This window comes from Gouania willdenowi, chromosome 20, assembly GCF_900634775.1.
Source record: "Gouania willdenowi chromosome 20, fGouWil2.1, whole genome shotgun sequence".
Lineage (NCBI taxonomy): Eukaryota > Metazoa > Chordata > Actinopteri > Blenniiformes > Gobiesocidae > Gouania > Gouania willdenowi.
This window is the reverse complement of record NC_041063.1, coordinates 19,395,678-19,410,963: the sequence shown is the minus strand read 5'-3', so window position 1 is coordinate 19,410,963 and position 15,286 is coordinate 19,395,678. Positions and strand designations below refer to the sequence as shown.

The 15,286-nt window shown below is 39.0% G+C and overlaps 1 protein-coding gene across 1 annotated transcript in view; it reads left to right on the top strand.

Annotated features, from left to right (window-relative positions):
• Window positions 1–15,286, top strand: part of LOC114454567 (cadherin-9-like) — an 80,819-nt gene that overhangs the window by 57,425 nt on the left and 8,108 nt on the right. Inside the window, exons 6-7 of the mRNA XM_028435117.1 lie at window positions 3,957–4,124; window positions 5,810–5,997. Of these exons, the coding sequence (XP_028290918.1) occupies window positions 3,957–4,124; window positions 5,810–5,997 (356 nt within the window). The remainder of the gene's footprint in view (window positions 1–3,956; window positions 4,125–5,809; window positions 5,998–15,286) is intronic.

The window sequence follows — 15,286 nt, the reverse complement described above, 5'->3', positions numbered from 1 at the left end:
GACTCCAAAAACAACAAATATTAAAAACAACAGCAAAATAAACAAAATGACTAAACTAAACGGTGACAAAATACAAGGGGGGGGTGGTGGCCTAGTGGTTAACGAAGCGGGCTTATAATCGGAGGGTCACTGGTTTGAATCTCACCCGGACCATCACTGTGGGATGATGAGCAAGTACCATTCCACCATTCCATCTGCTCCCCGGGTGCCTGCGATTGGCAGCAAATGGGTAAAAATGCAGAGAAGAATTTCACTATGGTGATGAATAAAGGTGACATTATTATTATATTATTATGAAAAGAAAGAACATGAAAATCAACAAACACACAAAAGAAGACAAAACCAGGCAAAACCACACAAACCCTTTTGTTTCCTGTGTTGATGCTCACGTTGGTCATTATTTTAAATGCTGACATGAATGTTGATCATGTAACCCTCGGATCACATTTTGGTGGCCCTGCTGTGATAACATTTGCCCGTCTCTGCTCGAGCAGATAGAAGCATGTGGTTAGGAGGGAGAAGAGAGGACGTCTTTATTGTGTTTGCTTACTTTGTACGTGCTGTGTAAGGGAAGGAAGAAGAAAGAGGTTCGCAGGCCAGACTGATCTGAGCCGGAGTGATGTGCCGCGTCAGCTGCTGCTTCTTTTCTTATTGTTTGATATGCAATGAATCATCTCTCCTGCCTGATCACGCTCGAGTTTGTCAAAGCGGTTTATTTAGGGTGAAATTTATTTTTTTTCATCCGCACCCGTCTGCGCTCCTCCTCTGCTACCTGCTCTCCTTTTATGATGCTTCAAATCCAAGCATGTAATAGTAGACAGGACTTAAAGAGCGCCTCTGAAAGGGAGGTGGCGTGCGCCTTTTTCAGCACGCTGCCAATTACTGCCTTGCTCAGTCTCCGTCCTGACTCCAAACTCAAGATCTGACGCGTCAGATGACAGAAGTGAGCTACTGTGCAGCACTTTAAAGGCTGATATTAACGGAGCCTAAATTCTATAGGAGAGATAAACAACACTGTATGTTACACATGATGCAGATATAAAAGCAGATATATTATTAATTAATTAGGTACATTATTTTAGACTAAAGCTGCTTACGTGTCATTTATATGGACTGGACCCTAATTGACCTGAGACCTTATAGACGCAGGTAAAAATCTTTTTTTTCTCTCCAAACTCATGAGGTATTTGTATTCTGACATGAATGCACCAACAATGAAGTGTCGTTTTCTGACTGTACAGATGAGCAGCAGAGCCCTAAACATGTCCACATAGAGGAGTTCTGTCCAACTAAACCACATGTGGCTTTGATTGAATGTTTTTGCACTAATTATCTTTGCACTACCTTTTTTTCTCTTTCTGCTGTTCACATTTTGTTACGAGAGCTGCTTTTTTAATTTTGTTGTGCTTCTGAAAGAGTACCAATGACAATAAAAGGATTCCCATTCTGATTCTTATGTGTCAAACTCAAGGCCTGCAGGCCAAATTTGGCCCATCAGAGCATCCGATTCGGCCCGCAGGAGAAAATGAAAATGACACAGAAAACATGAATCATTGTGTAACTTACCAAATAACTCAGTTGTAAATTGTTGTTGAAAGAACTCTAAATTTTTCCAAAATCCTGCAATTTTTTTTAATTATTTCACAAAATCTCCCCAAATTAAATAAAAATTGGTCAAAAAAAGAAATAAATCATAGTATATTTAAGTATCTGTCACTTATTGCTTCATGTCTAATTTATAAGTGGAAGTGCAAACTTGGGCACATACTGTAAATCTTTAAATTGTTTGGTTTCCAGCCTAAAACCTGCGGCCCACTTGAGATCGAACTGGTCCGTAATTGGCCCTTGAACTAAAATGAGTTTGACACCCTTGAACTAAACATCAACACATGATCTAAAGTAGAACAATATTGGTGCATTGGCTTGGTACTGTATATTCTGGTATATAAGTTGCATCAGTGTATTGGTCACTTTTCAAGAAAACTTGGGATGCTAAACGTTGCTGTTGGCTGTAAGTCGCATGTCTGGGGCTTAGGCTGCTTTGAATGACCTCTTTTTGGCCTATATAGACCTTTCGCACAATAACCAGAAATACACAATTGTAGTACAGTATATGCGGACTTCCGGTAAAATGTCAACACAGCAGAAAGCCGGGCAATTTAAAATGGATCAGAGAGTTTACACAACTTCCCTTTGCCAAAAATTAGCTTTGCCAACGTGTCAAAAGTCGTGGAGGAAAACTCCGTCACCAAGAAGAAGAAACTGGATAAAGGATACAAATGCTGTTTACGTCTTTAACTTACCTGTGGCAAAATGCTGACAAACTGTTACAGCTTGAAGAAGACAACACACCACTCCACCATGAAGACATAACGTTAACATTAAAAAAGGTGTAATTTATTATCCGTGGGTGGCGGCGTTGCATAATCATGGTCCAGTTTCAAAGCTTTTTTTGCAACTTCTTTTAACTTTAACTGGACTCCTACCAACATTAATGGCTGCCATTTTTGACTCCCTTTTTCCTTGAAAGGTGTAATCGTTCCAAGGTTAAAGGCTAGGGACAGACTCTGGTTCCAAGCGGCGAACAGTGATGTGAAGTGTCTGCTGCAGACAGAAGTACTTCCATTTTTAATAGTCAACGTTGGTCCTTCATCCCGCCGTACAATGGATAAGACTGCTTTTGGGCATTATAAGAACAGCCAAGCTACAAGAACTCTTGCTCGTTACTTGCGCCATCTTTGTTGTTTACCTGTAACAGGAAGTAGGATTCCACAACGATTGCATATTTCTGGTACAAAATACAGAAGTTGTGGGAAAGGTTTATTAGTATCTTTTTATTTTTCTAAGAAGTGAGCTATTGCCTGAAGAAAGTGCCCATCTTAAATCGACAGCCAATCAGAGCATGCCTAGAGGCGGGCTCTAGTCCTAGTGATAAACAAAGTATTCCTGTGAGTTTCTACAAACATCTACAACAACCTGCTCCTCCTCACTGCTCCATGTCTGCATATCAGACCATTCATTGAGGTGTATGGTCTTTTTTAACTTAATCCAGCTGCTGCTAGCATGCTACGCTAACTGTCCGTCATCTCTAATTCACAGGAGAGAAATCAGAGTTGGTTTATTTTTGTTCCGCCCCAGAGCACAATTACAAAGTTAATGTGGTGGATAAATTGTACTTTCATACTCACTAAATTGTGTTTCCTACTGGCATAGATAATTCATGGATATGTCGCTCTGCTCCATAAGTCACATCCTTGATTTTCAATTAAATAAATAGTTTTTAATACTGTTATTGATTTTGTCCATTGTTGGACGTCTGCTGCAACCCACAATGGCGACTCTTCCAGCTCTTCTTTTGTTTCATGATTCTCAATAAGCAGCGGCTAGCCAGTATGCTAACTGTCCCTCTGTTTGGGAGTCTGTAATATTTAAAAAACATTTACTACAATGTTCTTGCTGAGAAACGGCGTTAAAGACAAAGGAATGAAAACCCAATAAAAACCCAAACTGTATTTGTTAGGAGAGGTTTATTTAACAAACTGTGAACCAGCAGCTTGAGGGTTTAAAGTGAAACACATTAAGTCCACTTTGTTGGCTCTGTGATATAGATGTTTAGGAAAATTGCCAGCTTTTTTTTTTTTTTTTAAAGAGAAGAGGGTTCAAAATGCTATTTATTCATATTTTTCTGTTCGATCACAAACAAAAGTTAGTGCAAAAAGCTGTAATAGTACGCAGAGAGCGCAGTTAAAGGGTGAACGAGGTCATGCGGGCCTCGGAAGGCGCTACTGGCTACAAACAGTGAAGAGGAAAATGGGTAAATGAGTGGTTGATTATTACGCGGCAGAGTGAAAAACTGAAAGTGGACAAAGTTTTCAACATCATGTAGTTTATTTCCGTTGTCCATTGCAAATATTTAAATGAAAGCTGCAGACGCCCTTTTGCCCTTTTCTCCTCAGGCTTGATAAAGACAGCCCTGCCCGGCATGGATCGAGAAGTTAAGGAGAACTACAAGGTGGTGATCCAGGCCAAAGACATGGCCGGGCAGATGGGCGGGCTCTCTGGAACCACCACGGTCAGCATAACGCTGTCCGACGTCAATGACAACCCGCCGCGCTTCAACAAGAGTGAGTGCCTCCTTTCCGTCGGCGAGCCATCTGTTTCAGAGGAGGAGGGGGAGGGGCTTATTGCAGGCTTTTCTGTGTTTGTGTGCAGGCCTCTTAAAGGCTGATTAAATGTAAAGTGTATGACGGAGCAAAGGTTTCCACAAAGTGCAGCAGATCAGCTCTAATCCGTCTAAACCATGAGTCAATTCACTCGGTTTGCTCTGTTGTCATCCATCATCCATCTCTGTCTTTCTTTCCTCCCCCTACGCATCTCGCTTCCTCCTACACATCTGGCAAATGACCAAAACCAGATCGGATTGACAGATTACCATCTTCATGACGGTCCCCTCCCCCAAGTCTTTCTCTCCTACTGTACTGCACGTGGCCACAAGCCTCCCTCCATCATTCCCATATTTATCACACCCCCCAGCACGGGGACAGTGGGGGGGTGTTAGCGGCACACGCTTCGGTCTCAAAGTCCTTCAAAAAATGACTGAAAAGTGAGAAGAAGGAAGGAAACATAGGGCCTCCGATATGTTGTTTCAAAATTGCAATCTTACCAAATATGATAAATAGGGTCAATTGTCAACTACTGTTAATAATTTCCATTTCCGATGCTTCCATGGCAAGAGCAACGTTAGCCACACTGCTAGTCCCTCGGCCATGCATTTAACGAAACAACTCTAATGGAAATGTGTGATACGGTCCCAAAATTATTATTTGTGAACCAAATAACAGGATAACATGATCACTAGACAAATCGTTTCATATAGCACAAGCTTTTCAACGTTGTCACATTTTCTAGACATTGTCACCTGTTTTTTGGTCAAACAAAATAGCGTGTACATGCGTGAGGCATTTCCGTGTCCGTTTCAGAACATGAATTACATTTTTCCCACTGTTTTCCACGAAAATCGAAGGCCCTAAAGACGGACCTGACGAGGATGGAGGTGGAGGAAGAAAAACAGGAAGGAGAGTGTCAGTGATCGGTGATGCCTCTTCTTCTCTGTGTAATGCTAAATACCTGTTAGCCCTCGTCATAGCGTGTGTGTCGCCTGCCGACTCAGGCGTTGCCAAAACAGTGTCAGCATATTTTATTATGCTCAACTCTCTCTCCACCCTCCACCCCCCTCGCTGCACGCCTGTTTGTTCAGGCACACGCTGCGCGGCCGGGGAGGTTCATTTATAACCTGACATCAGAAAATGATCCAAGAGCAGCAAAGTAAGAGCGTGTACGTCCCAAGCTTAGATTATGGCAGTGAGTCGGACACACTGGGCTCGCGGCTCCTATTACTGCTCCCTGATTGGCTGTGAGTCACTCTCCCTCCTCTGACCTTCTCTTTTGTATCTCCACTCTCTGACTCACCCACTTACACTCGTTCTTTTTTCACTAACAAGGTCATAAACACACCGGGGTCATGTTGCTCCCTGGCTGTCAGGGGCAGCGCTGGGTCCTCCACGGTTTTTAACCAACCGGCCTCTTCACTATGTTTTTATTCTTGGCTTCGGGTTAGCACGTGAAAAGAAAAGGTGGACGAAGTGAGATTTCTGTGTGAATAGACGTGGCCTTAGTCGTGATAGCGCTGCACATTCACAGCGTTCCCTTCTTCATTGCTTTTCTTCTCCTTCTTTACAATGTCGCCCTGATTGACCGTTTTTCCCTTTCACTCCAAATCACAAAAGGCCTTGTTTCCTCTTTTCTGCAGCTCTCTACGAGTTCAGAGTCCCCGAGTCAGCTGAGCTGGGCTCCACGTTAGGGGTGATCCGTGCCATGGACTCAGACATCGGCAAGAACGCAGAGATGGACTACAGGGTCACGGGCAGCGACGGCCCGGGGATGTTTGATATCGTCACCAACAGGAGTTCGCAGGAGGGCTGCCTCGTGCTGAGGAAGGTGAGGATGTGATTGGTCGGTCTGCAGTTGAGGTGGAGGAAGGTTAATGAGATCACACGGAGCAAGATGTGGGCATTTATTATGAGGAGATCAATCTGTTTCCATGGGATTTAATAACACGCTTTTTAATTAAACAAAGTGTGTGCGTGTGTGTATGTGTGTGTGCGTGTGTGTGTAGGGTGTGTGCAGCTTGTATTAAGCTGCAGGATATTAGTTTCTCATTTTTCTTTTCATTCTGTTGGATTTTTGTTTTATTTCTTTGTTTTTGTCATCGTGTGTGTTTTTCTGTCATTTTGTATGTTTTTGGAGTCATTTAGTGTACTTGAGTTGACATTTTACACATTTTTAAGAGTCATTTTGTGTATTTTCTGTCCTTTTCTTTACTTTGTGACATTTTGGGATATTACTTTTATATGTTTTTGTTGTCATAGTGTGTATTTTTCTATCATTTTACTGAAATGTTGTAATATTTGTTGTCATTTTGTGTTTTTGGTTTTTTTTTTGTGTATTTTGTTGAAATTTTGTATGTTTTTAGAGTCGTTTCATGTACTTGAGTTGAGATTTTGCATGTTTTTAATAGTAATTTTTGGAGTCGTTTGGTGTATTTTCTGTCCTTTTGTTTACTTTGATATAAGTTGTCATTTAGTTTGTGTTTTGTCCTATTGTTGACATTTTGTATGTTTTTGTTGTAATTGTGTGTATTTGTCTGTGATTGTGTTGAAACTTTGTAATATTTGTTGTTGTTCTGTGTGTTTTTGTTTTCTTTTTGTGTATTTTGTTGACAATTTGTATGTTTTTGGAGTCATTTTTGTGTGCTTTGTTTACAATATGTGTATTTATGTTGACATTGTGTATGTTTATTGAGTCATTTTCTGTATTTTGCTGTCATGTGGTTTATTTTGATGATATTTTGTATATTTTTTGTCATTTTCTGTATTTTCTGTCACTATTTTGACGTTATGTATGTTTCTGAAAGTCGTTTTGTGTATTATTTTGCGATTACTATTTGTCTTTTGTTGACATTTTGTATGTTTTAAGTCGTTCTGTGTATTTGTGGCAGTGGTTGCACAATCTTGGAGTGATCGCCACCACTTGCTCATATCTTTTCTGCAGGGAAAACAGACAAGCTACACAGAAAGGTCCTCAGCTGCACAAACCTATTTTCCTGAAGTGACCAGAGAGAAATTGTTAACACGTTTACAACAAACCAAACAGTGACGATTCAATCTACCACACGCTGTAGGGACTCCTCATATTAGGCTTACACAACAAGATGGACACGAGGACCCAAAAAGCTGCTGCTTGTTTGTTCGAAATGAATTGAATTTCCAGCAACACTGATTTAGATTACAGGGTTGAACTTCTGCATGTTTTAATCCTCAAATTGATGTTTAAGGATCTGCATTTGTCCAACACATCAGAGTGTAGAGAGGAAGAGCTGAGCTGGTTACTACTACACACATACAATGAACAACACGAGTCAGCCAGAGAGAGAGAGAGAGCATGTAGAGGATGAGTGCGACTGCTCAGGAAACACAAAGCAGAAGGAACATTGTAACCCAGAGATGGGACACTGTTATCACAGCGGGCGCCACAAAAATGTGATTATCTGGTCCAAATAACGACCGTTTTATCATTTTGTTGTCGGGTGGGTTTTTTTCTTTTTGTCCTATTGTTGACATTTTGTAAGTTTTAGGTTTTTTTTCTCTATAAATTTTTGGTGCAGATTTTTGTTTTGATTTTTCTGTCATTGCGTGTGCTTTTCTGTTAATTTTTGTGTTGTTGGCAACATTTGGTTTTATTGTTGTTTTTTGTCTTTCTTTGTATTTTTATTGCAGTTTTGTTCACATTTTATGTTTTTTAATTTTACGTGTTTTTCGTTGTCATCTCATGTTTTTGGAGTGATTTTGTGTGTTTTCATTGCAATTTTGTGTAATTTTGTGGTCATTTTGCACGTTTTTGGAGTCATTTTATGTGTTTTCGTTGTCATTTTGTGGTAATTTTGTGTGGTTTTTGTTGTCAATTTGCATGTTTTTAGAGTCATTTTGTGTGTTTTTGTTGTAATTTTGTGGTCATTTTGCATGTTTTTGGAGTCATTTTGTGTGTTTTCATTGTAATTTTGTGTGTTTTTGTCATTTTGCACATTTTTGGAGTCATTTTCTGTGTTTTTGTTGTCATTTTGCACATTTTTGGAGTCATTTTGTGTGTTTTCGTTGTCATTTTGTATGTTTTTCTAAGTTATTTTGTGTGTTTTTCTGAGTTATGTTGTCCGTTTATTATAGAGTAATTTATTGTATTGGTTTTAATGTTGTAATGCTCTCCTGCTCAGGGTCTTTCCAAATGAACCACTCTGCTTGCTCCTACAGTAGGGAATGTAAATGAAGTGCTGGGCTTTAACCTAAAGATGACTTTAAGGTTCCCTATAATGACAGGAGGCCATAATGAGTCATGGGCCGTCGCCTTTAATGGATGCAGAACTGTTGATGGCTGCACTAAAAAGCATCGTTACAGGCACTAATACACACACCCCACGCTGTCACTTTGTCCTCCACCTTTTTATTACGTTGCTGTTAGAACGATCACAAGGACACTTTGTGGTCATTTTTGATTTCTAATGCTTTTTTTCATGATTCAAGCACATTTAGGGCTTTGTTGTATCCACAGGTCCTGGTTTTTTACTCATCAAAACAATCCGGATCTCCAAAGTGAGTTTCTGTGAGGATGAAATTGTTTTCCATATATCGCTCTCTTATATCTGCTCACATCAAAGGCTTGTTGACATGCAGCAGAGGCGCGTCGGCAAATAGATTTCATTTGAAATCCACCCAGCAGTGTTGCTGCATAACAATGTGTCCGTCACCCACGCTGTACAGTGCCTGAACGCCGCCTGTGTAAACAGGCACTGGTGCTGCCGCTGCAGGCTGTGTAGACTTTGTATTAAACGCTCCTTCTTTCAGAACTCCAGAACAAACAAGAGACGCCACACTGAACTAATGACAGAAGATTTGTCTCGGTTTATTCAGTGGGATTCGCTCGCTGCTTAAACAAAGATTCCTCCTCCGTTTGCAGAGCTGCTAAATAACGTCAAGTTGGGCTTTGTTCTCTTCCTTTAGGCCGTTTTATTAGATGAACCTTTACTGGACCTCCTTTTACCTTCTGAGCTCAGTAATCGCTGCTGTCAAGGATCCAACGACAGGGTTGAAACCTTCCATGGTGAGGATGATACAGAATATCACAGTAGGGCAACACAAACTAATGATAGTCACTCATTTTACGGATTATGGTTTCACTTTTTGTGCATGCCAACCCAACTTCAGAATGTTTTTGTGCTGCAAGCAATAGTAACTAAACCCCAAACCACTTTTTCTACTGAAAACAAATGTTTTTAGTAGGAAGTAAAGTTTGATTGATTCTTGTTTAACTCGACATTTTTGTATTTCAATTTGGTGCATTTTGTTTGTATAAATGTAGGAGTGACTGCCCTCTATGGGTTGAAACCTGGCTATTACAATGTCATTTTGCTATTGAATGAGATTAACCACCACTGTTGGCTCCGCCCCTTCTATAAAAACTAGCACCTGTAGACTCTTGATTCTGTGGTTAGTATTGAGTAGCTAGTTAGCATAGCATTGATTGTTCTTTGTCGATTTTATAGTAGACTTGGGGTGTCTTAACTGTTCCAGGAGCCCCGCCCATAATAAAGGCATTCTTTGAATTTCCAGCCTAAACGCACGTCAAGCAAAAAATCATGGATTACTTACTCTTTAAAGCTGATATCTGGAGTTTCTGAGGAATCTATGTTTATGTTTGATTCTTTTGAAAAGCGAAAAAATAAAAAATACCGAACTCGTTTTTTTTTACTATGGTCTACTGCTGGTGGTCATTCATATACATTAATGTATATAAGTCCCTCCTTCGTCCTATGGACCCCTATACAAATGGAAATGAGCGCCATGATCGCCCAGCCAATAGGCTTCGACTTCCTGTTTTTGAGACTGTCAATCAAAGTGAATGCGGAACTGTGCACATATACAAGGCTGCGCGTCACAACAGCAAACAGGCAAATATGATTTTGGCTCTTACCTGACCCATAGACCTATATTAATGTGACATGATGCAACCTTGTTATGTTCCGCGATGTGCGTGCTGAAAAGTAGAGGCGTGGCTTTTGGTAGATTGCAGAGTGAGGAAGTGGAGCTGTTGAGGGCGGGACATCAAGACGTCCTCTCAGAAACTCCAGATATCAGCTTTAAGGAGATAACTTCCATTCAAATGTAGCACCACAACATTTTGTGACGCTCCGCACAAATGAATATCATGCCCTGGCCTGTAAAATATGACAAAATCATGTTCTTGAACAAAAATTAATAAAAGTCCATTACGTGTTATTGTCACAAACTTTGTAAACAATAAGTGCTGTTTGCCTGCAACCCACTAACAATGAATATGCATTTTTTTTTTACCTTGACCCACATGTTGAGAGCCTCTGTTTTAATAAAAATAAATAAAAAATATTATATGGGATATTATATATTTATATATAGTATAGATATATAGTATAGATGATAATTGTGTAGCTATCAATTTATTTGTTTTGATTTGGTTTTAAAACGGATTAACCAAAGAACGAAGGGTACTTTAATATTAAATATCTCAAGTGGACTTTCAGACACTTGTTATTCAATAGTCCTGTTTATTTGCGTGAGCAGATGCCGTTTGTTGTGGGGAGTTAGTATAAATCAACGATTTACGAGCACGGACCGAATACTGAACGTATCAGATCTCAGTTTGCGTGTCTGTGCACTCACGTGCGTGTAAAACCCCTAGCAAAACAACCTTTTTCAACCCAATTCTTAAATCAGCATCACTACTATACTCTATGTTTTATAGCGGTTGGCTCCACATTCAGGAAGCAGCAGCGGGGCATTACATGGTGTACAAATGTGCGTGTCAGCAGGGGTTGTAAGGCTTTGTTGTCACGTGGCATTTGCAACGTTATATTACCATCCCAGCGCAGGAAATGGTGGCACGGACGTACAAACGTGCTATGTGAATTTCAAAATAAAGGCGTATCTTAAAGATGACGATGTTTATTGATGTTTTCATTGTGCATCGATGTAATTGGATTGTCAATGAATTAATCGATGTATCGATGTGGATCGATGTATTGTTGCACCACTAGTGAGCAGTGATGCACGTTACTCTGCCAGTTTTCAGTTCATCGTCCCACACCTTCAGCACATCCAGCTCTCTCCGCTGGGACCGCAGTCGAAATATTGACAGCGTGTATGGATCGGAGTTCTGGGCTGCGGTGCGTCAGATGTATTCAACAGGACCTGGCAGTCTCCATGCTGCCTTTCATTGATCGCCTCCATCATGCCGTCGTTAGGTGGGAGACGACATAATTGCCTTTTGTGGCGGCGGCGGTGGAGAGTGCGTGCACTAATTGTGAAGCTGCTAATTAAACGGGTTTGTTGAGGGGGAGTGAATCCCATACATCGGTCATCCAAAGTGACTTTTCACACTGTGACCTTTATGTTCTGCTATAATTAATGACACACATAAACATACGCCGTGGGAGGTCAGAAAAAGCTTGTTTTATACGTGCCTGTACATTTCTTTCAACTAGAAACGATCACGTACAAGCACAGTTTTTATCTGCAAGACCAAAGCTACAAACAGTTCAGTATACTTGATTTATGGAGTCAAAGAATGAGGATTTGTTTCTAGTCGCAACCTGAAAAGTCACAAAATATATCGAGAAAGTTGCTGAGTTGGAGCCACTGTCTCCAAACCAATCACTTATTTTTTTGTTTGTTTTTTACATTACATATATTATTTTTTGTCCAATTATGTGTTTTTCTTGTCTTTTTCAGTATTTTTCTTCACATTTTGTTTTAATTATGTTCATTTTCAATACAGATTTTGTAGTTGAGTAGTTGTTGTTGTTTTGTGTTTTTGTTGACATTTAGTATATTTTTGTTTTCATTTTGTTTGTTTTTCTGGCATGTGGAGTATTCCTGTTGACATTTTGTAAGTTTTTGTTTTCATTCTGTTTATTTTAGGTGCCGATTTTTGCTTCTTTTTTTTTTTGTCATTTTTGTTGTTGTGTGCATTTTTCATTTCATTTTGTTTACATTATGTATGTTTTTTTAATTTTGTGTGTTTTAAAGTCATTTTGTAGGTTTTTGTTTTTATTCTGTTTATTTTTTTTGACGATTTTTGCTTTTTTGTCATTGTGTCCTTTTGTTGTTGTTGTGTGTAATTTTCATTTCATTTTGTTCACATTTTGTTTTTTTTGTTTTTATATTGTGTGTTTTAAAGTTGTTTTGTATGTTTTTGTTTTTATTCTGTTTATTTTTTTTTGACGATTTTTGCTTTTTTGTCATTGTGTCCTTTTGTTGTTGTTGTGTGTAATTTTCATTTCATTTTGTTCACATTTTGTTTTTTTTGTTTTTATATTGTGTGTTTTAAAGTTGTTTTGTATGTTTTTGTTTTTATTCTGTTTATTTTTGGTGGAGTTTTTTGTTTTGGTTTTTCTGTCCTTGTGTGTGTTTTTCTGTTAATTTATGTATTGTTGGTGAAATGTTGTGTTTTATTGTCGTTTTATGTGTTTTTGGATTTATATATTCGCGATTCATGGGGTCAAAGGACGAGGATATGTCTGTAGTTGCAGTCTGAAAAGTCTCAAAATATATCAAGCAGGGCTTCCCTGTTTCTTAATTACTTTCAAAGATCTTTGATTGAGGTAGCCACAGGTTGTCGACCCCTGGGTTGACAAGGCATCTAAGCTTGCTGTGATTGGTCCTTTACTTTCTGCATCATAATGATTAATGCATTAGAGTGTTTTAACAGCAGATGCAGCTTGATAACAAGTGCTGCATTAATAAGTAACGACGCTGTCGCCTTTCAAATCAAAAGCCGAGCACTCACCACAAAGATCCAGCAAGAGCACATTAAGGCACTACATGTTTGCAAGAGTAACAACATAACCAGCACAAACACATCAACTAAAAAGTGTAATTATCTTCATTAATCGGATTCACCACAATGCAGAGCAATCGTGGCTAATTAGAGAAAAGCAGCGCTTCGTTCTCGCTGTCGTGTTCCTTCACGGTGGAGTCAAATTGAGAGCGACAACAGAGTCTCTCCATTGGCTGTGGGCGCAGTAATCGACTGTACTGATCTACTGATCTGTGCGTTTGACAACAGAGAACAAACACACGCTAACGTGAGCAGATGTCACCCAGCAGAGATCAAAACATCAGCGCGGTTTGATTGTTTTCATGACGACGATCAGAGCAGGAAGATGATTGAAAAGCTTTTGGTAGCTCCTCAAAGACACATTTCACAATAATGTGAGGAACGAGGTTTCAATGCAGTCGAGGAGGTGACAAATAAACTGATTTTCATAACATTCTGAAGTAATTTATACATCGTATTCTCTCTACAGCAGACGGGAGCAACTGTTCTCACGGCGATCGTTATAGAATAACGATCGATCCAAGCTTTAATACAGCAAAGAACAAAATGTTGGCTCTATTGTTGTGTATTTGGAGCATGGTTAATATACTGTAGTTAACTGAAATGAACAAAAAATATTCAAACTAGAATTAAATAATCCTTTTCGTAAACAAAATAAAAATAGAAACGACAATAACTTAAACTGTGTGTTTGCAAAACGAACTGTTTTCGTCTGTAAATGTACTTTATTCAGTGGCTGTTTATCAGCTCTGCTGGTTTACGGCAACTGTACGGAACCTTATAGTCTGTGAATACGACAAAAGTTGGGTGAAAGCAACACAGTCTTTCTTTGAATATGACTGTGTCATGTGCGATGGACTGGTGCCCTGTTCAGGGTGTACCCCCACCTAGCCCCCAATGAGAGCTGGAGATAGACACCAGCAGATCTCTGCAACTCTGGAGCCTGGGGGTTTGAAGATGGATAGATGGATGGATGGATGATGGATGGATGACTGTCAGCAATAAGTGTGTGCCTTGAAGTGGAAGCAACAAAAAATGAACTAAAACAAAAACCAATAACAACTAAGCATTAAAAAAAAGAATAAACTAGAAAATCTGCTCTAAAAACTAATAAAAACAAACTGAATTTAAAAATACAAAGTCAAAACGAAATAACTAACATTTTTGGAAACTACTATAATTTTGATTTGGAGTTATTTTTTAGTTTTTTTGGTTGATATTTTGTGTATATGTTTTTATTTTGTATATTTTTCTGTTATTTTGGATGCATTTCAAAGTCATCTTTGTATTGTACTGTTATTTTGTACATTTTTGTTCTCAGTTTGTGTATTACAGTGTAATTTTGTAGTCATTTTGTTTATTTTTGCTCTCATTTTGTGTTTTAGTTCTCATTTTGTTTATTTTCTGTAGTTTTGTCTATTTTATTTGTTTTATTTGACTTTCAAGTGATTTTTAGTTTTTGGACTGCAGTCGTTTGGTGTGTTTTGGTGGTTTGGTGTATTTGTCTTGTTTTTTTTCTGTTTGCGGTGTCATGTTTTGTATTGTTTTTGTCACTGTTTGTTTCAGTTGTTTTATGTGTTTCTTTTGTTTCTGGTGTTTTAGGAGTCGTTCTGTATGTTTTTATGAAACGTCTTGTATAATTTCTGCATTTTGTATGTTTTTGTTTCAGTTTTGGTATATCTTTTCTTGTTTTGTGTGATTTTGGAGATACTTTGTCTACAAATTGGGAGTGAGGGCTGTTTGTCTAATGTTTAATGTCTGTTTAGAAAATCCTTATCATCTTGAGGTATATGTTGGACAACTTATTTATATGTTTACGATTATACTGTCATATTAATAGAGTTTTTTTTTTTTTTTTTTTATAACAAAATTGTGTGTTTGTGTGTGTGTTGTGTTTTATTTTTCTATCGTTATAAATAGAGTGAGTGATTGGTTTGGAGATGGTGGTTGGATTCCTGAAGACTAATCAGACTTCTGACTGGACAACCTCTGACATGAATCCTGTCTCTGTGTATTAAGCCTATTGTGATGTTGTCAAGTTTTCCATTAGAAAGCCACATCAGTCACATCATCCAGTCAGTCAGTGCAACATGCGTACGAGCAGAGATGTGATCCGTGTGTGTGTGTGTGTCCATCAGCGAGCTTGTTAGTGTCCTTGAAGCAGACGGAGGCCTGTGCTCATTAGAGGGTGTGGAAAAGGTTGGAGGGTTTAATGAATAAAAAAGAGAAACTATCAACTGGAGAGGAAATGCAGTGGAGTGTTTGGAGTTGAGGTTAGTGGATTCATCCCAGCCCTAAGACAAAA